We start from the raw sequence: 22,713 nt of genomic DNA on the forward strand, positions 1-22,713 counted from the left end.
AAATTGATATTGGATTAGCATTTGTTGGATATGTGTAAAATTATGTGTGTTGACATATCAACTGTCTTTACATGCTTGAAAGAAAAGAATAAATCAAATAAGCTCTGTGTGGAGTTTACAGGGTCTCCACTTGCCTGCTGGGATTTCCTCCGGTTTCCTCCCACAGTCCAAACACGTGCAGGTTAGGTTGACTGGTGAATATAAACTGTCTGTAGGTGCGAATGTGAGTGTAAACAGTCGTCTTTCTTTGTGTGTCAGCCTGTGATTAGACTGGTGACCTGCCCACATGTACCCCACCTCACGCCCAGTGTGGGCTGGGATTGGCTACAGTGACCCCCAGTGGTAGTATCAAGAATGACACTGTGGCAGATGACGATAGTAATGTGACTGAGTTGAACGGATTGAAAACTTCCCAATAACCTTTCCACTCTAAGTGAAATGATCATATTGTTTCTACAAACAAACTAATTTGAAAACTAATAAATATTCTACAACTATTAAACCTGTTAAGTGCTTGGAAGCTTGTGTCTAACGGTGTTGCTGCACCCCAGATCTCAGCAAAAAGTCCAATGAGTAAAACATTAAAACTAATAAAAATAAAGACCAAAACTATAAAAAATAAATACCCTGGTTATAAAATATACAGTCATTATCCCTTGACAAGCTTCTAATTGCCACTTAACCCTGCAAAGGACACATCAAATCAAATGACATTATGTTTACAGAGGTGAATGACACCATGCTTCCATGTTAAGCCTTCTTAACAAAACAGTGTCTGTGGTCATTTCTACACACTCCCATGCTTCAGCCCAACCTTTTAATCACAGAACCGTCGTCCTGCACAATCTCTTTCTCTACTACATGAGGCAGGAGCACTTTCCCAAAGACTCCAGCATAACTCAATGCCTGGAGGGAGGAGAGTGGGATCAGAAGGAGGAAAGAAGAATGACAAACACTGAGAACCTAACAAGAATCTTTAGTCAGCAGTGAAAGCACTACCTCTCATCACCATCAGATAAAGTACCTGATAAATGTGTGAGATCAGCTGTTGATAGAATTGTTTTTTCTACTTCAGACACACTGACCTTCTCAAAGTCCTCTCTGGCTGAGGGGAGATCTGCAGCCAGTGAGGTGTCTCCCGTCTGTTTCTCCATCCTCTCGCCTCTCACCACCGTCGTCTTGACAACCTTGCTGACCTTTCGACCCTGCACTGGCTCCACCTCAAACTCTGAAGCTGTGGCGGCGCCCAGGGCAAGGGGCTCCGAGAGGGTCAACTAGAGAGAAGGTGACAAAAATCAAGGCACCTGAAATTGTACTATGTACTTACAGTACCTCAGTGTTTAATCTAATACTGTCCCTGGGTCAAAGTTTCAACATATCCAGTACTCTTAATGCTGAATACCAGTAAAGCCCATCCCATCAGTCTCAACTGTAATAATGGTAGGCAGCACCTACTAAAGATCACAATGTTATTGTACCACTGCACTGGTGAGTATGCCGCTGGTAGCACCGCTGTGCCAAATGACTGGACTGCACACTCTTATTGTTTCATCTAATTCGCTGTACTGTATTAGCGCTCTAGTAGGCTTGGTAATTAGCTGTATATTACATTTGCTAAACAAAGCTAGGAATTCCAAGATTCTTATACTGTAGCTGGTAAGGCAATGCTAACATCAATGAGTTTAATGACAGCTAGCAGCAGTAGCTAGCTAGCTTGCATAGAACTTTGCCAACTTTACATACTTTAGGTTTTACATTTCAAATACATGTTTGCACACAGGTATTTTATAGATGTGGTTTTAGTATGTTTTACGGTTATGTGAGGTGCAACTTGGACATCTCAGCGAGGCAGTTCATGCTTGCTTTTGGCCACAGCTACCTATTTTTGCCTCAGAAGTGGGCATTTCCAAACTTCATAAAGCTCTTGAATGCAGCAAAAAGACTGTTCGTTATCAAAAGTAAAAACAAACATATCAGGTACAATCTCAATGAGGAACAATACTAGGATTAGATAACTGAATCCTTCAAGGATTCCTAGCAATACTTTATTTTGTTCAGTACACACATTAATATAATTCATAATAGAAATCCAGTAATCCAATTAGAGCTTAAAACCATATTAAAGTAGAAGATAAAATGACACTCACTTCTTTCTGATCTCCCTCACTATGAAGCACGGTTCTCTTCACCACTCTGGAGACATTGTCTCCCTCCTCGATCTGCACCGACTCCTGCTGAGAGCCCTCGATGGTCACTTCCTGTGTCTCCGTGCCATCTGCTGACACATACTTACGAATCACCTTCCGTGTGATCTGGTCAAGACAAAAAGAGAATAAGGATAATCTGAGAATAAGTATTTCTCATGATGTTCAGCATATGGAACAATACTTTGGTTTTACAGGGATTTTTTTGACATTTTGATGTTGTTGACTTGCTTAAATGTTCCCTTACCTTCTTAACTACCATGTTCCCATGCTCATCTATGTACTTCTCCTCAGTGACAGTCTGTGATGGGATATCTGGAAGGGTGTCTGCCTGTAAAAACACAAAACACCTGCTGTCAGTTCACACATATTACAGTCCTGCATATATGTGCATGATCACAGTACATCTATATCAAACAGTGTATTTCTTTCATCACACTGTGGCTTTAATTTTTCCAATATTAAACATTTCTATAACAACAGAGTATCACTGATATGACAAAATTAAAAAGCGAATGCTAGAAACAAACTGCAAACAAACAAATGTGGTTTAGATGTTCTCCACTCAAAGTTTACTTTCTGCATTGCAAGAAAACAGTATTGTCATATCAAACACATGTAGTATGGGACAGTCTGTGTATGATTAACCCATTAAATGAAGCCCAGCATGAGAATCAACACTAACCCTCAGCTCCCTACTAACCCTGCATCACTCCACAGTGCACTGGCTGCACAGCTGCATCGTGCTTGTTTACCTGAATGATAACTCTCCGTCGGACCACCCTGGTGGTCAGCACCTCCTCCTCTGAGCTATCAGAGGACAGCATCCCTAGCTCCTCCGCTATCTCCTGGGAGACAGCACACAACCACCACGGGTCAAAACATCAGCTCCGTTAAGTGTTACTGGAGCTCGCTACTGCAGGCAGCGCTGTTCCTTCTTTCCTCTTAACCTCACTTTTATGTTTACTTGCCAGAAAGGTTCTTATACAAATGGAATGAGGGAATGAAATTAAATTGGATGGCTACACAAAATAGTGACGTGAGATGAAGAGAAGGCACAGTTATGCAAATACACAAACGACATAAACATTCTTTCCTTCTTTCCTCTTAACCTCACTTTTATGTTTACTTGCCAGAAAGGTTCTTATACAAATGGAATGAGGGAATGAAATTAAATTGGATGGCTACACAAAATAGTGACGTGAGATGAAGAGAAGGCACAGTTATGCAAATACACAAACGACGTAAACATGCAAGAATGGGAACCAGCGTGTGAAATATGGTGGGACTCTCATACAACATTTGAAAATCACTGAATTATTTTTCATTGTGAAAGAAATTTGCTATGTTGAAATATACTAGAATTTTCCTTTCATGTGTGGCTGAAGCGGGGCTACACCGCATGAGATCCCCCCATTGACAGCGGGTATTTCACACACTGACAGGAACAGCAACAAGCAGAAATGAAGAGATGCAAACAGGTGCGGATGTTAACAAAGAGCTGTTACAGAATTTGTTCTTTAAAGCAGCTTGTAAATGCCACTGGTGCCGACTTCAAAATGAGGAACAGCAAATACATCACAACACCAACATCAAAAACTACTTTTTCAGTTTCTGACATTTAATACAGCAACTCATCACAGTTGTTAAAATGTTTATTATTTTCTTGGTTTAGACACTCATGCACACAAAAGCACTCATCAGCCTCATTTAATTCATAAAGTGTCAATTCATGTGTTTAATGTCCTGAGTCTTGAATGCAGCACAACAGGGACCAGCCTTAAACCAGGCAAGACACCAGCCAGTGCGCTCATGCCAAACCTCTTACCCTTCCCAGAAAGTCGTCATCATCGTAATACCCTGCCTGACCTCTGGGAGGAAGCTCCTCACACACTGGGAAGTCACAAGCTCCACGGCCCTCCTGTGAGCCCTCTGAATCATAAGCAAACTCACCAAGACTTTCACTTCCAGAAGAGAAGCGCTTCTCTTTCAGAAAGCCAATATCAGGGCTACTAATAGGCATTGGGGAAGGAGGCTCCGAGACACGATAGGTAATTTCATGTTCCAGTTTGACCTCTTCTGGTTCAGAGAAGTCCGAGAAGGCTTGTCTGCAGTCAAAGAACTCCAGCTCCGAGTCTGAGTGCTGTGGAGACTTACAACCCTGACTGAGTTCTTTAGATTGGCCTTTTGCTTCTTCTGATTCAAATTCTGAGACTGTTTTCTCAAATTCTGAGAGGACTCGGTTAAAGTCTGGAGAAAATGTGAACTCTTCAGCAGTTTCAGCCTTTGCCTTGGCAGTAGCTTCAGTCATGACCTGTGCTGGGACGGAGTCACTGAACACTGGGGATACTGGACTCAAATCGTCCAAGGAGGCTTGGCTACATTCAGAAACTCTCTGGGTTTCATGGCCTGAAAACACTGCTTCATAATCAGGTGGTACCACACGCTGGCTCGACATGGGTGAGAAAAGCTCACTGGACAGCGTTTCCGCAGGGGACAACTCTGAGTGACCACGCGATCTATCCGCCTTTACACAGGATGTCTTCTCAGGTAAAGGTAGAACTGGAGTAACAGTTCTGTGGGTTGTGTATACGCTCTTGTCAGGTAGCTGAAGAGGAACTGATTTCATTGTCTTGCCATCACTGAATTGCACACTTATTTCACTGGTGTCTTGCGTCACTGTTGTAGCAGACAACAGCTTGCTTTTCACCTCATCATCTGTCTGAAACTGTGTTTCCTCTGGTGTATGAGGAGCAGCCTGCAAGTGAATGTCAACATGACCTAAATAAGTTCAGTTGAAATGAGCAAACATTTTGGTATACACTTAAAATTTCACCAACTTATCACTGGGCAGCCAACAACTCATGAGATTTAGAACAATTAAGGCAAAGCATGCAACCTTAGCATCTCACCATCACACAAATAGATGAGAATTGAATGAAGAGTGATTAGTAATATTTCCATCCAAACTCTTCACATTCCAGATATATTATGGGCAACGTGAGTGTATCAACACACACCATTTTGTTACTACTTCACCAAAACATGTCCTGAGTGTAACACAGTGTTAACTCGCTTCATCCATGCGGCATGTTAATAAATTTGTCAAGTTTGCTGGATTGTCATGCTCTCACTCTTACCCTTTGAGAGGCTGTCTTGCTCTTTAGTTCTCTGGTGCTAATGTGTAGGACCTTCTCTTCCTTTCGTTTTATATCTTGAACTGGTGATGGCTTCATAGAAAAGTCTTTCTGAAGGTCATCTTCACAAACAGTGGTTGGCAAAGCTGAGATACTCTCAGCTTCTGATCCACACTGCATCCATTTGTCATATGTAAAAACCTCTGATTCTTTCTTCGACTGTATCTCCCTCATTTGATGTGGTAAGGGTGACACAGCTCTCTGTTTTTTCTTAGGGACTGATAAATGTTGCTCAGGTAATAAAGGAGATGTCACATGACTCAAAGGTTCTGGTTTAGAGACTAACCCATCGGTACTCTCACAACAGAATCCTAATTCCTCCTCTGACTCAACAGTTTCAGGACTTAGTGGCCTTGGGTTGGTTCCAATCCAACAATCAACAGGTGAAGCAACAAATTCAGAGTCTGATGACCAAGACAATGGTGAAGGTGATATATCAAATGGGACAGGATCCATAAAATAGGAGGACAATATTCTCATAAACTCGGGCACTGGTGAGTCAGGGAACAGTTGCCTGAACTCACTGACAGAGGAAATGGAATCTGGCGAGGATGCTCTCTCAGTCTCAATGGCACTGGATGATGTAATTATAAGCTCGCACTCTAAATCTGAACCTACTGATGCCGGTGATGAAGACCCATATGTAGTGGTGTACTCATGCAATGACACTGTAAACTGAGTGATGGGAGAGTCTGGAGAGAGAGACCTGTTCTCATTGAACTCAGGCATTGACTCTGGAGACGATGCTCTTTTGTCAGTCATTTGCATGGCTGATTCAAGTGACATAGGTCTGTATTCAGGCAGTGACTGAGATGACAATGGCCTATCTCTCTCAAACTGATTCTCTGATCCTGATTGTGAAGATTCTAAAGGTGATGGTCTGCATTCTGCAAGTTCCAAATCCAGTGGCAAGTAATCTATATCTGATGCAAAAGTTTCAGGTGAAGATGATGCTGATCTCATGGATGTTACACATTCTGGAAATGCTACTGTATATTCAGGCAAGGGGGAATCTGGTGAGAGAGGTCTTAACTCATTAACAGATTCTGGTGATGATGGTCTTTCTTCTACCACAGTGACCGAATTAAGAGATGCGAGTCTGTCGTTGATCAAGGATTCTGGTGAATAACATAGATCATCATGCTGTAACACAGACAGAGCTACCAAATCATAATCAGAATCTGTTTGTGCCTTAGGGGAAGGCATTTCTGATGTGTAGTTGTTCTGTCTGTTTTGAGATGCTGGTGAAGACAGAATGTGCTCAAACACTGGTGGAGCTGGTTCTGTATTGTGCATGTGAGATATGACTGTGGACGTTTCTGTTATAATCAAGTGGCGCGGCACTTCCAAAGGTGGTACTGTGCTATTAGCATCATGCTCATTTTCATCTTTTACTTTATTTTCTTGTTCATTAGCTGGAACACTCCTTTCATATTCTATTGTACTGCCTATTAACTGCATGATCCCAGTTTTACTGCTGAAAGTTTCTCCTGTATATTGGGGATCATGCACATGAGAAATCAGCTTCCATAACTCAGCATCATAAATGAGATTGTACTCCGCTACCATAATGGCTGATTCCTCAAGTGAGTTAGGGGCAACAGTTGTTGATACAACAGAGCTACCAACGGTTGCTTCAGCGGAAGTTGGAGCCTTGAATTCGCATATTGAGGATAAGGGCGCCAACATCAATTCTTCATTATCTGATGAAACAGACTCTGTCAATAGATATCTATAATCAGAGTCTGACACCTCTGACTGACAGGATTCTGCTCTGTCCTCAAAATCAAATACCTGTGAAATCAAGGAAGCATCTTCTATTTCTGAAGGCTCTGATTCAGATGTTGATGACCTGTAAGCTCTGAACTCAAGATATGGCTCAGTCAGATTCTGTCTAAAATCAGGCACAGGGGAATCAGGAGAAAGTCTTGGGTATTTACTTGCAAATACTAAGCACTCAGGTGATGAAGGTTGGTCTTCTATGACCATTAGGGAAGATAATTCCATTTCCAAATCTGACAAGAAGGACTCAGGTGAAATAGACTGATAGTCGGTATGTAATACAGAGGACTCCTGCAGTGCCTGTGCAAATTCAGGAATGGGTGAGTCTGGCGAAAGAGGTCTAAACTCGTCTTTGGATGCAGCTGAATCAGGGGATTCTGGTCTGTCCTCAAAAAGCCAGGGGACACATAAATCAGTCTCCAAGTCCTCATCTGAACATACTGATTCAGGTGATGAGGATCTGTATCTTACCTCTAACATAGCGGGTGCACTCATGGTGCACTGGGGTAGTGGAGAGTCAGGAGACAAACATCTAAGATCAAAATCAGATGCCCCTGACTGACGAGATTCTGCTCTGTCCTCAAAAAGCCAGGGGATGCATAAATCAGTCTCCAAATCCTCATCTGAACATACTGATTCAGGTGATGAGGATCTGTGTCTTACTTCTAACATAGCAGGTGCACTCATGGTGCACTGGGGTAATGGAGAATCAGGAGACAAACATCTAAGATCAAAATCAGATGCCCCTGACTGACGAGATTCAGCTCTGTCCTCAAAAAGCCAAGGGATACATAAATCAGTCTCCAAATCCTCATCTGAATACACTGACCCAGATGAAGCAGATCTATACATAACCACCATCATAGGAGGTTCGGTATGAAGGTACTGAGGAATCGGAGAGTCTGGTGACAAACACTGGTGTTCACAGAAAGACAAGACTGATTGTGGAGAATCTGGTCTCTCATCAGCTTCAAACAGCTGAGACATTAGTGGAGCTAATTCTATATCCGATGCCACCGATTCAGGCGATGATGACCTGTAACCACTAATATCAGCATATGGAGTTGGCAAAGCTGATATGAACTCAGGTATGGGGGAATCTGGTGAAAGTTGCCTGTATTTACTGAGTGATGCTAAAGACTCAGGAGATGATGGTCGGTCCTCAAATAACATTGATAAAGGTAATTCCATGTCCATTTCCAAATCTGATGACACTGACACTGGTGAAGAGGACCTATAGTCCATGTATGTGTTAAAAGGCCCTTGTAGTGCCAGTCTTAACCCTGGAATGGGAGAGTCTGTTGCAAGTGCTCTAAATTCATTTACAGAGCCAGTTGATTCAGGAGAGAATGATCTGAAATTTGACACCATTAGTGATGTTGGTGAGAAAGGCCTATAATCAGATTCAGAGTCAAGAGACAGAGGTCTCTCTTCAACCCCTGACTCTAATAACTCTGGAGAGTTTGGTCTGTTTTCAGTATCAGGTTGGGAATTAACCAAATCAGCACATTCGACTTCTGACATAGCTGATTCAGGAAATGCTGACATTAACCTAATAAATGATGGAAAACGTTCAACAACTCTTGTGGCGACCTGTGGAACAGGTGAATCTAGTGGCAATATTGACGCTTCTGTATGTAAATCAAGGGAAGCATGTTCTTTAGTGGTCTTCACATATTCAAACACTCTTTTTGTAAAAGCATCTCCTACATAATGAGGATCATATAGTTGACACATCAGCTGGTTTGTTTTAAATTTTGCACTAGCAGCTGATTTCCTTTCTTCAAACATGGAAGTAACTGAATCAGGTGAGTTTGTTCTCTGATCTGTAAAGACCACTGAATCTGAACACTCATATTCAATATCTGAATGTACTGATTCTGGTGAAGAGGATCTGTACCCAATCACAGCTGTAACTGATTCAGGTAGTGCAGGTCTGAAGTCCGGTAAAGGTGAGTCAGGTGGTACTGTCAAGTTTTCATCTACAGATATTGGAGAACTAGGTGACCAAGTTATAACTTCATCGAAAACCCAGGACAGGCAATGGTCTGAATCCTCATCTGACTCTGCTGATTCTGAATATGGCTGGGAGTGTGAAATTTGAGCAAAGTCAACAGAAAACTGGGGAACTGGGGAATCTGGAGACAAGTCCTTCAAAGACTCAGGAGAACAGGACCTGAGTGCACTCATTAATGTCAATTCACTTGATGATAAAGGTTTGTATTCTGCCTCAGCATCAGGTGATACTGGTATATCTTCCCCCTCAGTCTTTGCTCGCACTGAATCAGATAAATCGTCAATGTCCAACTTCACACCACCCACAGACTCTCCCTCTTTTACACCCGAATCCTCTAAAACATACTCAGTTCTAGTTCCAGCATATTCAAAAACACCAGTTTTACTGCAAAATGACTCCGCGAAATAGTGAGGATCATGTATTTGAGAAATGAGCTTCCAAAGTTCAGCATCATAAACAAGTCTATAGACTGGTACCCTGATTGCCTTTAGAGATTTATTACTACCACCCAATAGCCCCTCTGAAGTCTCTGATACCTGTGACTCTGGTGAGTTGGGTCTCTGCTTAGAAATACGCATATCTTCACTTAGTTGTGTATATTCAACCTCTGAAATTTCTGACTCAGGAGATGATGATCTGTGGGCAATAATCGAGGTTGATTCAATAACTGAGTCACCTGTATCGTCATCACTAGAAACTACTGAATCCGGTGATGATGGTCTCACTTCAGGCCACAGTTGTGATGGAAACACAGCCCCATATTCTAGATCTGACCAAAATGCTACAGGTGAAATGGGCCTTTTCACTGTGGTCGAAACAGCAAATTCTGGTAAAGCCTGCCAAAAGACAGGAATGGGTGACTCAGGGGAAAGTGGCCTGTTTTCATCAAGAGAATCTGGGGAAGACAGTCTGTTCTCAGTGAATAATAATGAAAAGGATGTCCCACATTCTAGATCTGAGGCTACTGACTCAAGTGATGAAGACCGGTCCAATGCAGCATTAAAAACTGATTCTGCTATAAACTGTCTAAACTCAGGAACAGGTGAGTCAGGTGAGAGTGGCCTGTATATGTTTATAGATGACAGTGAATCAGGAGATGATCTGTCCTCAAAAAGAAATGATGCATTTAAATCAGTCTCCAATTCCAGATCTGAAAGGGCTGACTCTGTTAACACTGATCTGTGATAAACTTGGGAGGCTCCAGAGAGAGAGGCAAAGTACTGAGGAACAGGGGAATCTGGTGTTAAAGCTCGTTGACTATCTACAGATCTCTCTGGTTGGGATGAATCTGGTTTGAGTGATTCCAGCACCATCAGTGATTGTGGGGACGTGGGTCTATAGTATCCTGGTGAAAGATATCTTTGATGACTTTCTGACTGTAAAGTAGCACTTTCATCTCTAGCTGCCTCAACTGGATGTGTTTGATAAAACTCTCCTACATACTGTGGGTCATGAATTTGAGAAATGAGTTTCCAACGTTCTCCATCATTTTCTGAATGGGAGACTGACACTGAATACTCTGTTAAACATAAAGGTTTATGATGCTGAGATCCAGAAGCTGAAGACTCTCCATGTATTTGCTGATCTTTAGTGATATCTGTAGTAAACGCCAATGACAAAGGTCGATCATCAGATGCAGTTTCCAGCGACAAAGGAGCCGACAAGGTTTTACCAGATGTTTGTATCTCTTCAGGTGTTTTAATTATAAATTCAGAGGATTCTTTTTGATAATATGTAACAGTCTGCACAGGTTCATCATCAGTTTTGAGTGATTTCTTAGATACTTTGTTTCTAGCGCATTCTTCCTTCTCAGTTACAGGACTGTGAATTTTCTCATCTGATTTTACTTCATCAGACACCTCATGAGATAGTTCTTCTGTAATTACATCAGTTGGCAAAACCTTATCTTCTGCTGATGGTGATACAATGTCAGAGTGACTGTCATCAGGCACTACTACTGACTGCATCTTATGAGCATCAGTTTCACAATGTTTCTTAGGGTTTTCTTCTCCAGATTTTGACAGAATATAGGTTGTATTTTTGCCCTCAGCTTTTGGCTTTTCTAGATAAACAATTACATCAGATTTTGCTTCAAACTGGTTTTTAAGACATGCCTCTTCTAAAACAATTCCACCTTGTGTCAGTTGAAGTGCCATGTCTTCTTTGGGAGGGAGGCCAGTTACAGGATTTAGCAGTAGCCCATGATCGCTTATGAAGCTACTAGACTCAGGAGATGATGGCCTGTTCTCAAAACATGACAGCAACGGCATAGCCTCACACTCTGCATCTGACAGCACAGATTCTGGTGATGATGACTGATATGTTATAGTGACAGTATGATGCACAGATGGTGTATATTGTGGAACGGGAGAATCTGGGGACAGACGCTCATTTAAGGTTTCTGATTCAGAACAGGATTCTCTATAGTCTAACGTCACTGATTGTGGAGATGTTGGTCTACAGACAGGAACTGCATCTGGATAAAGTGTTCTTCCTTCGATACCAGACAAAGATATAATAACCCAGTCATCATCATACTCGCATACTAATTCCACTGGTGGTGTTGATTTGTTCTCTGTATCACATGCTAGTAGTTCAGGTGAATTCGGTCTATGATCAGAACGTATGGAATCATATACTACCTGCACAGATTCAGCTGACTCAGGGGAAGCTTCTCTATGTCCAACGACAGGTGCAATAGATTCAGAATCACTGTCAGATGCAACTGAAGTAGGTGAGGAAGCTCTCTTTTCATGATTAAGTGATGCTGGAGACATGCAGCCATATTCTACATCTGATAATACTGACTCAGGTGAAGTGGATCTGTCCCCTATAACAACAATTGCTGAGTTAGGTAAATTGTGACTGAATTCAGGTATAGGTGAATCAGGTGGCAATGCTTTTTTTTCATTTATAGATGCTACAGATTCTGGGGATGAGGGCCTGTCTTCAAAAGGTGTTGATAAAGGTGGTGTTTCAAATTCTATACCTGATGACACCGGCTCAGGTGAGGATGATCTGTCCTCTATGTCAAAACTTAATGACTGAGGTGACATGGACATCTCATTACTATGATCACTGCCCGGTGATACTGGCCTTCCAAATGGTATTTTGTTTGAAATCATTGGTGCTAATGGCCTTTCTTCTGCTTTTGATGTTAACAGCATGTAAGTGCCTCCTGGTGCACTCAGTAATGGTTTGCCCTGAAGAAATACCCCAACATCACCAGTTTCCCATGGAAAAGTAGTGGGTGGGAGAGGAGACAAGGGCCTAAACTGAGGTACTGGAGAATCAGGTGCAAGAAAATTCAGCTCATTTACTGAAGAAATTGACTGAGGTGATGAGCCCCTACTCTCTATTGACAGTGCTGCTGTTTCAGTCACATATTCAGGTGAAGATGATCTGCCATGAACTAAGCTGTAACATTTACCAGAGGTTTCAGATGTGGATTCTGGTGAATGGAATCTATACCTGAATGCTTCAATCTCTGGTGCAGGCTGTACAGAGAACACAGTCTCATTTTTAGGGTCTTTTTTCATGTCCTTTTCTTTTGATATAACTGGCTGAACATCAGCCTGGCCAAAAGCTGAGTCATGTGACATCTGAATGAAAGTGGCTGGGCTCAATTCTGGTTTTTCAGATATTAAACCTGGAATTGTATGACTGTAATCAGAAGGACCTCTTAACTCCTGAGTGGTTGTATATTGCGTTTGACATATGCTGTGACTGGATTTGACATCATGGTCACCTGAAATATTGACCAGGTAAGCATCAATGTCATGCTCAGAGTTTGAAGCATTAATCTTTGTGTGTCTGGCAGCTTTCACAACCTCTTTACTGACTCCAGCTTGAATGCAGTCTTCAGGGGATGCATTCATGGGCATTATAAACACATCATCACGATCTGAATCTATCAGTTCAAAATCATATCCATACAGGACGTTATGTGGTTGACTTGAGACTTCATCCGTGTGTTTTGTGGCAATTAGTTTTGTCTGCGTGGATTCTTTGGATGCATTAATAGGACCAGAAGGAAGCAAAGATGGAGGCTGAAGCATTTGTTCACTTGTCAGTTGCTGTGAAACCTCAGAGAACTTATCGGTTTCTGTGAGCTCCATAGACAGTTTCCTGAAGTCTTGCTCAGCTTGATCACATTCAATCAAACTATCTCCAAAATCATTCATAGACAATGGTCTACTCTCACATACACCTGTTTGAGAATTATTGCATGACTCTTGCCAAGACAGCGGTGACAAATGATGAGCACCATATCCAGAATGGGTGCTTCGTAGACACTCCAAGCTCCATTCCTCTCCCTCCTCTGCCCCTTCATATCCAGCAGCCCCCTCATCATAACATGGTTCAACAGTGGGGGAAGGAGTAGAGGTATTCCGGGTGCTTAACTTCGGTGCGCCTTTGTACACAGGGTCTATCACATGGGATCGGAGATTGTAGGGAGAGGTGCAGTACAATGTGAAGAAAGGACTTACTTGTTTATAATGGCCTTTGTGCACTGAGTCTGTCAATTCTTCATATATTCCTTGTGATGGGCTGAAAAAAAAAAACATTTCAATATTCAGTCACTGGATACTGTTTTGATTAACCCTGATAAGCCTTTGATATAATCAGAGCATTCCTTCATAACGTCACACTGAAAAAATCTGAAGATATTCCAAACAACAACAACATGAGTAATGTAAACTTAACAGTAACGATACTAAAATGCAATCAACTCAAAATACATGTCTTCTTGGTGTCAGAAATCAGTGGCAGTGATATCCCAGTATACTATTATTATTGCAAGGAGAAATCGACATGCCAGCACTGACATATGGACTTACGTTTTGAACAGTGTGCTACAGTGGTCTAGTAATTTAGTTATCTAGCCTGTAAACTAAAGTCAGCAGTGCAGTTTTTCCTCTGGTGGGTATTTGTTGGGAAGCTCATACAGCAAAGTGCAACACATACATATTTGCAGATAAACTAAACAGCAAGAAGGCAAATGTGAGCGTGGTCACATGAATTACCCTTTTTGGATAACTTACTATGTTGTCTCCATCTCTTTTTGGGTATTTCTAAGAAAGCCTGTTGCTGTGGAGTCTGTCTCTGATCGCCCTGTTGTCTCATGAAGTGATGACAAACTGGAGGACAGGTCCTCTGCTGACACCATGGGTACCTCTTGTCCTGAGCCTGGACTCCTACGTGCCACCACTGAATGCCTGCCTGGACTGGGGCTGTCAATGTCTTCATGAAGGGCAGAGAAACCTGACAAAGGATACAATGCAGGCATCAAAACAGGACGTGTTAGTACATGACAGAATTTTACACAAAGCTATCAATTAGAACTTTAGACACAGACATAAAGCAACCAAATTATCAGTCTTGTGCACCTTCACTATGGTCCAGTGCTATGGTCTGCTCAATTTCTGCATAGGTATGCGAAGATGTCTCTTCCTGAGTGGACTTGCTTATCTTCATTTCAATGAGGTGAACAATGTCCATTCGGTTGATCTTTGTTAATCTTTTGATCAATGTCATTTCTGTTGAAACAAAAAATAGAACCACCGTTCTACATTAAATAAGAGCTACTTTGTATGAGACATACTGTATGTACCCTACTTATCACGTACCTGTGGCATGCGTTCCCTCCCTCTCTGCCCAGAGTTTCAAAAGGGCATGGCTTTGGTCTTGTAGTGAGTTGGGGTTTTCAGTCCTTATCAGGTTGATCCTCTCCTCACTGAAGTCAAGTTCTCGTGCCAACTCTGTGGAAAAAAAAAAAGAACATATACAGTAATAACCATAATGATGATCCAAAGATAAATCTGAACGGTTTGAAATTGTGCTTTTGGGACAGTCTGTGAAGCATTAATAATGCGTATTTTCAGTGATATAGCTTGATATTACTAGTAAGATGTGACTCACCTGTCCAGCTGAAGCCCAGGTGGTCAGCTATAATGGCCAACCGTTGCTCTTTTCTCTCTGCTTCATCCTGTGGATCTACTGCAAATACCACCAAACAGCCATGAGCGGGCAGAGCCGCAAGGTATACCAAATCAAGTTACATTCACAAACGGCATCTGATAAAATCTTCACTGGCTTTCTTGTTATTGTACTACTGCTTGTTTGATTATTCATAATATCAGGTTAAGGAACTGCAACCCAAGACAAGTACATAATATGTCTGTAAGGAATAGCTGTGATAGATCATGTGGTGGCATTTTGATTAAAAACGCATTTCTATCATTAGAAAATTACTGATATTACATGTGATTGTTCAGAAAACTATTTACACTTTTATCTTTAAAGGAAGTAATCACAAGTTCCATAAAGCTTTTAAGTCAATCTTGAGATTTTCAGCACACATAGAAGGAAAGAGAGACATCATTACGAACACAAACACAGCTCGAAGTGACACAGCCATATGGATTCTTCAACTACAACGGGACATAACTACAAGAGACAGAGAGGCAGCACCTTTACAGCTAGGGTACTAATGAGGCACAAGAGATAGAGAACAGCCCCTTTAACTGGGGGGATACCTTGACTTTGGACTTTATCGTCTGGGATTCGCTGCATCTGTGTCTCAACAGGGTCGTCCCACAGTGGTCTAATAGGAAAGACGTCTCCTGAGGTAGGGAACTGCAACTCAGGAAAAGTTTCTCTTTCTATAACTGATGGATCAATGAGACTGCTCTCATCATCTGAGTTGGCAGCTGCAGCCTCTTGTTCTTCCTCTGTGTCTGCCTTTGCCAACCTTGCCACAAGTTTTGCTGCTTCATCACTTATCTCTTCAAAGAACTCAATGGACTGTTTGTGTGGGCCACTTTTCTCTTTAGTAGGATTTGATGAATGAGACGACTGACCACTTTTACCCCGGACAGGCAATCTGGACTGAAAGCCTTTAGATTTTGTTGACTCAGCACTCAAGGGGCGGCCCTGTTCTTTTTTAGCAGATGGCCTGGTAGACTCTCCCTCACAGAAGCTCTTAGCTTTGGAAGATGGTGTCTTGGTTTTGACAGAGGGGCTTGCATCTGTCTCAGAATTTCTCCTTGTATTTTTTTTTACTGGTACTTTAAGCTTTTTTTCTTGGGTAGATTCAAAACGTTTGGCAGTAGAATCAGGCTTAACAGTGCTAGCTTTGATAGGAATTCTAGATTTTGATTCAGAAGTGAAGGAGGACTCTTTTTTAAGAGTGGCTGAAGAGGAAGTTGCCTGAGTCTGAGAGGGAATTGTGGATTTACCTCGAACTTGAGGAGCAGTTTTAGCTTGTATTTTGACTGGAGTCTTTTTAACACTACTGGGAACACTTTGTTTGGACTTGCCTGTTGGTTTGGGGGCTTCTATCACTGACTGTGGTTCCTCTGGAGAGGAATCAGATGACTCTTGGCCCTGCTCAGAGTAAACAGATCTAGTGACTGTAGTTTCTGCTGTTTGTACATTTGCTATAATTTGGTCAGGGAAATTTGTGTCTAAATCTGAGGACCCTTCATTTATATTTCTGTCTGTTTTAGTCTCTAGACCTTCAGGAGAAGTCAGATCTTTCTTTGCTGGTTTCCCTGAAGCTGAAATGCCCATTTTAGGGATCTTGGATTTTGAGGCATCAGCTCTAGAAGCTGGCTGATCACCTTCAGTTGGGGACTGAAGCAGAGAATCGATTGTTTCTTTTGATTTCTCATCTTCCTCAGTCTTAACTTCTAGTGTTAGACTGAGGCCTATTTCAGCTTCAGCTGCTGATATCCTAGCCTCTTGCCTGACTTCTTCTAAGAGAGGCCCCTCTAAAGGCTGTTCACCTATCTGGAAAAAGGCAAAGCCGCCCCCCTCTTCTTCATAGCTCCTTTTAGTCATGTCAATAGCACCACTTCGAGTCATCTCAAAGAGCTTCCCTTCTTGAAACAGAAAAGGGTTGGGTTCACTGGTAGGAGTGCTCTCTTCTGTTGGTGTTCTACCAGGTGTTGTGTCTGGAGTTGCTTGTAGAGACTGACGGTCTACCACCAGATTCAGTATCTTCTGTTCCTCCTCTTTGACACGAGCTGCAAAAGTGGCATCATCTTCCTGCATAGCAGACCACGAGCTAGTGTCTACCTTTGCAGTGACACCTTTTGACTCAGTTCTGGGAGGTTCCAGTGCTTCATCATCCTCTTCTGTGTCATCATATATACAGACCTCTGGATTGAGCATTTCCTTTGTTTGTCCTGAGGCAATAGTTGAACCAAGTTCAGCCTCTGGTGCTCCTGTATGCTCCCTGTGATCTCCTTTCACCTCATCTGTTACATTGCTCCCTGGTTTTAGCATACTCGTCTGTAGCCTGCTAACACCTGACTCTTGATAATCCTTAGAATCTACTTTATTTTCCCTTGACTTCGTTAAGCTCTCCTCCTTTTGCTCATCAATCCTGTTTTCAGTATTTGGGGTTACAGCAGACATTTTGGCACTACTTTCTTTATCATTTTTTATGGATGGTAGGACTCTTTGTTCCTGTGCAGTTTCCAGTTTGGATTTTGAATGATGCTGGTCTGAGACTGAGTGAGGTTCCGCTGAAGTGACACTGGCTGCTGTTGTTGTGTTCTTGACCTCTTTGCTCTGGGATCCATCATGCAAACCTGCTGAAAAAGGAGAGGGAGGTTGTACTTTAATATGGGGATCAACAAAAAGAGCTAACTCTGAATCTTCTGTGGGTCTACCTAGCCCACATTCACTTTGCGAAAGCTTCTCACTTGGGTGCTCTAATGTTTCATAGCTGTCCACCCCTATTTTGACATCTGTTGGGGAAAACAAATATTTTCTAGAGTTCTTTTTGCTCTTCGCGTCTTGCTCCATTTCATCAAATGTTTTAATTTTGGCTGCCATCTTAAACATCTCGTCCTCTGGAGTGATTTTTGTCCTAGCTTCATGGCTGTTTGATGTATCCTCTTCTTCTGGGTCTTCAGGGATAACAGTCGGTTTAGATGGAGCAGAGAGGAATGTATGGTCAGGGGGTTTAGGGTTTACCTCATAACTTACCTCTTCAGAGCTAGGAGTGTCAGGGGAGAGGGGACTCTTACCAGAACTTGTCATCTGAGATGTCTGCTCACAACTGTCATCATCAGCACTAGCTTCATGGTCTCGAAGCAGCCTACCACGCAAAACATCTTGGGGAAACTCTGGACCTTTGGATGGCTCTGGATGGCTAAAGGATTTACTAGATGGATCTAGTTTTGATGGGAAGAAAGGGTGACTCCTTAGCTCTACAGGGCTGGTCTCTAAGGAGTCATGAGGAGGTGATTCCTTGGTTGGGCTAGGTTCAATAGAGTCTGGGGATTTATGGGAGGAATTTTCATCCATGAGAGGACTACCCTCTAAAGAGTCTCTGTGGCTTATTGTCACAGAATCATCACCTAATGGACTAAGGGCATCTGAGTCTTGTTTTAAAGGCAGCTCAAAGCTTTTTTGACACTGAGAAGAGCATCTAGAGACTGGAGAACCAACTAAAGACAATGTGAACTGATGACCTGGGCTTTCATCATCACCAAGAAAAGTTTCTATGGTCTCTGAAATTCTCTTTGTAAGCATTTGAGGTTTAGATGGCTTAGACTCAGTCCTCTTAAAACATATGAACTCACTTGGAGTGCGGTCATCTGCAGCCTCACTGGAAGTGAGGGGGAGGGTCAGTTCTGTAGACAGATGGTCACCAGTGGCCCCTAACCCAGAGTCTCCAGACTTCTCAGTGTCTTTACTTTCTTTTTTGACTGTTGTGGTAATTGGTGATGAAGTCGTAGAGGTTTGCTGTCCAGTTTTTGGAGAAAGACACATATTTTCAGGACTTGAGCCTGGAGTGGCTAGACCCTCATGTTTACAACTGTCCTCAGAGCTCAGATGAGGGGTTCCATCTCCAGAACTGGCACTTAGTGATTCTGCCACACCCTCATGTTTTAAGCTGTCAGAGCTATCATCAAGGCCACCATTTCCAAAGTCTACAGTTTCACTTAGCTCTGAATGGGCTGCAGCAAATGACTTGCTTTCTTTCTCTCTAGCTTGATGAGTGGTCTCTTTCTTGCGGGGTTTGGAATCCAGAGATACTTCTCGCTCTTGAGAAACACCTGGGGCTATTGCTTTGGTCATAGATTTTGACTTGATGATTTCTGATGTTGTGGTTTTCTCTAATCTTGATGTAGTGGATGTTTTGAGCTCAAATAGCCCAGACTTTCTCTTTGAGGGGTCCTGCCCCGTTTGGAATGCTTGCATCAGCTCTTTAACTGACATGGTCTCCTCAAGTTTCTCTGATTCAGCTTTAGGGGATTTAGGGGGGTGCTGTTTGGATTTAGGGCTTTCTTTGGCTTTTGGAGATGGTTTGCTCATAACAGGCAATTGTGAAGCCTTGTAACCAGTGACCTTTTTGCTCTTTTGCTCTGCCTCTACTTTCTGTTGTAGAGCTTTGACTTTGTCTTTTATTGACCCAATGGGAGTTTCTTCAACCACTGGGGATACAGGTGATGCAGGGCCAGGGGCTGTAGGAACACTTAGAAGACCGCCTGCTGCTGTTGATTCTTCTGCCTGCCCTTGGTCTTTTCCCTTTCTTCTGACTGGCTTTTTAACATCACCAGCAGCAGTTTTATCATGCACTTTGGTTGGAGTGGTTGGTTTTGCACTTTTGCGCAGTACAACATCAGTGAATCTTTCTTGGATTGCGGGCTCTTTTTTAGCTTTTACTTTGGAGCTGACTGGTGCATCCAGCAAGTATTCTTTAAGGTCACCACTGTCCTTAATGGCTTTAGGTCTGGGAGCCCCTCTGTTAGCTCTACTTTCACGTAAGACAGGCTCTTGAATTTCTAAGGCTGTCATTTTTTTGGCCTCTTCTATCTCAGTGTCTGAGAGAAGAACCCACTCCTCATCCATTCTAGCTACTTTTGCTGCCTCCTCTACTGCTTCACCATCATATGTTCCACTCCTCAGTATCTCACTGACTTTCTCTAGGTCCTCTTTGACCTTCTCTAAGTCCTTCTCCATTATTTCTAATGGTTCTCCAGAAACTTCCTCAGTCCCTTTCTCTAGGCCACACCCTCCTAAGGAAGGGGACTTCTCTGTGGAGTCTGCAGTCAAGATGGCAGTCATTTTGATCAAATCTTGTTTCATCTCCGACACGTCCAACAGGAGGTCTGGTTCTCGAATCAGCTCTGATTTGAGGACTGATGTCTCCGTTTCTTCATCTTCCATTTGGAAGAAGAACAAGTAAGGAGTAAAGAAAATCAAAATTTCAAATGAAAGGAGACAGACATTGAGAGAATATGGTCAGGACAAAATTGGAGCACACTGCAGGGATCATAGGACAACAAATTCACAAAGGATTCTACATCAGGGTATCAGAGGAATTGGGCTTATACCTCCATATGTCTCTGAAGAACTGTGGTAAAGCAAAGGCTAAATCAGACCAATGGGAAAGGATATAAGCAGGAAATAACTTGCTTATACACTCATCTCTCTCTCTCTCACACACACACACACACACACACACACACACACAAACGGAACAAAACCAAAATGATAAAAAAAAAAAAATACTACAAATAAGACCAGTTAACCAAACCAACAAGTACAATGAAAAAAGGACAACAAAGGAAACAAAGAATCAACAAGACATCTCAAGATTGCTCAGAACTATACCAAATGTCAATGTGATGACAGTCAAAAATGGCGAAAAAATCAGAATGCCAGTTGCATCTATCAAAGAAAGCCAGTGATAACTTGTATAAAACAGGATGATTTGCCATGCTTTTCATTCTAGTATAGAACACCATCATTTACTTCTCCTTTTTCCTTACACAGAATCTAAGGAAGGAGGAGGATCTTATTAGGAATAACATAACACACAACATAAAAGATACAAAACAGTGCACACAACTATCAACAAATATTGTTGTGAGGGGGCATTCTAAAGTCAAAGCATACAAACAAAAGAACAAATGACAGACATTACATGTAATCATCCAGACATACAAACGCACGCATACACATTTATGTAAGCCAAGTTATTTCCATGCAGGGAGGAAGTGGTTATGGAAAGGTCTTGGTGAAGAGAGAATGGAGCGAGTTAAAAGTTTAATGTATTGATTAAAAATGTGCAGTTAACAGGTGCTGCATGTTAATAACATGTTCCCATTCAATAATGTGGTGGGTTCTTTGTCAGGTTATTGCCAATACATATCTGTATCATCTGGATTAAACATACGTATTCTTTTCAAGGTATTCTGAAAACTAATAATGTACATGGAGTTGTAATTAATATATCATCCATGTAGGTTCAGTATGTTTCATGTATAACATGGTTTTATTAATAGCATTATTTAAATACTAAAGTACATTGTTTTTGTCTGTTTCTATTTGTCATTGTCAAAATACTATGAACAAGGCAAGGAGGTTAGAAGGAGCAGGCTTCAGTGTGGGTGAGAACCTTTTGCTTTGCCATTACACTGTGGGACTACAGCTGGAAGAATACTTATATTCTGGCCTCTAATTTCCTGGAACTATGTGCTAGAGTTTCAAAAACTCATGCGTGCCAGTAACTACATTTTGGAATTTAGGCGACCAGAGGTGGTAGCAAAACCCAGGCCCAGCATGGCACAAACTGAGGAGGAGGATGGCAGAATCAGCAGGTGGAGTCCAGGTGTGCTTCTGTGATAAAATATCACATTAGCACCTCTCATCTCCTTTAAAAGCTGCCCTTGTTCCTTTCCTACTGCTTATCTGTATACGTATAATAACTGTAGAAATGCAAGTAACTGAAAGGTGTTCATCCATCCAAACAAAAAGTTGTGAAAGACATTTTCGGTAGTAGTCCATCATTGATCTAACCTGTACTGAGTCTGCTTTAATGTCATTAAAAGTAGCATTTTGACGTTTGCCCATTTATACCAAAACTGGCCAAATTGCAATGTGCCACCTGAGCTATTTGTACAACCCCAGTTGCAAGAATTCACAAAATAAAAGTGGCATTGTGACACTGCTGGCTTTTATGACAACACAAAATTAGAGGCCATTGTTACATAAACATCACAACAGTATGAATGAGTTTAATTTTATGTAAATGGCAGCATTTAACACTTTCTCCATACGTCCAATCTCAAATTGTGAAGGAGAAAGAGTTAAACTGAAGACACTGAGCCAGGTGTGAAATCCGAAAAAGAGCAAAGTAAAACATGAATATAAACCTCAGGAGAAACATAACACAGACATGACAAGGTGCAGGTAAAGCCTTTTTGTTTGAGACAAAACAAAAATACATGAAGTTTAAAGGGTTTTGAAAAGATGTACAGTATATGTACAATTAAGTTTAAAGGTGAAGCTGGGTGTGTCAGTGTTTTAATCTGATTATTCCACTGCACACTATTATTATTATATTATTCATTATTACAAAATAGTAACTATTTAGTTGTTAATAGTAGAAGTTAGTGCCAAAATTAAATAGGAAAAACATGTCTTACATTTCTCTAGCGTTCTGCTGGTCTGGAAAAAAATGGAAAACGAATCACAGTTAGTTTTG

General features: G+C 41.8%; 1 protein-coding gene across 1 annotated transcript in view; it reads right to left on the reverse strand.

Moving 5' to 3' along the window:
- ank2b (ankyrin 2b, neuronal) overlaps positions 1 to 22,713 on the reverse strand; it is a 118,304-nt gene that overhangs the window by 3,827 nt on the left and 91,764 nt on the right. Inside the window, 11 exon segments of the mRNA XM_020594856.1 lie at positions 1,086 to 1,274; positions 2,148 to 2,312; positions 2,452 to 2,535; positions 2,960 to 3,052; positions 4,033 to 4,962; positions 5,345 to 13,751; positions 14,246 to 14,465; positions 14,591 to 14,740; positions 14,831 to 14,962; positions 15,123 to 15,200; positions 22,655 to 22,676. Of these exon segments, the coding sequence (XP_020450512.1) occupies positions 1,086 to 1,274; positions 2,148 to 2,312; positions 2,452 to 2,535; positions 2,960 to 3,052; positions 4,033 to 4,962; positions 5,345 to 13,751; positions 14,246 to 14,465; positions 14,591 to 14,740; positions 14,831 to 14,962; positions 15,123 to 15,200; positions 22,655 to 22,676 (10,470 nt within the window).

This window comes from Monopterus albus, unplaced genomic scaffold (assembly GCF_001952655.1).
Source record: "Monopterus albus unplaced genomic scaffold, M_albus_1.0 scaffold25.1, whole genome shotgun sequence".
Lineage (NCBI taxonomy): Eukaryota > Metazoa > Chordata > Actinopteri > Synbranchiformes > Synbranchidae > Monopterus > Monopterus albus.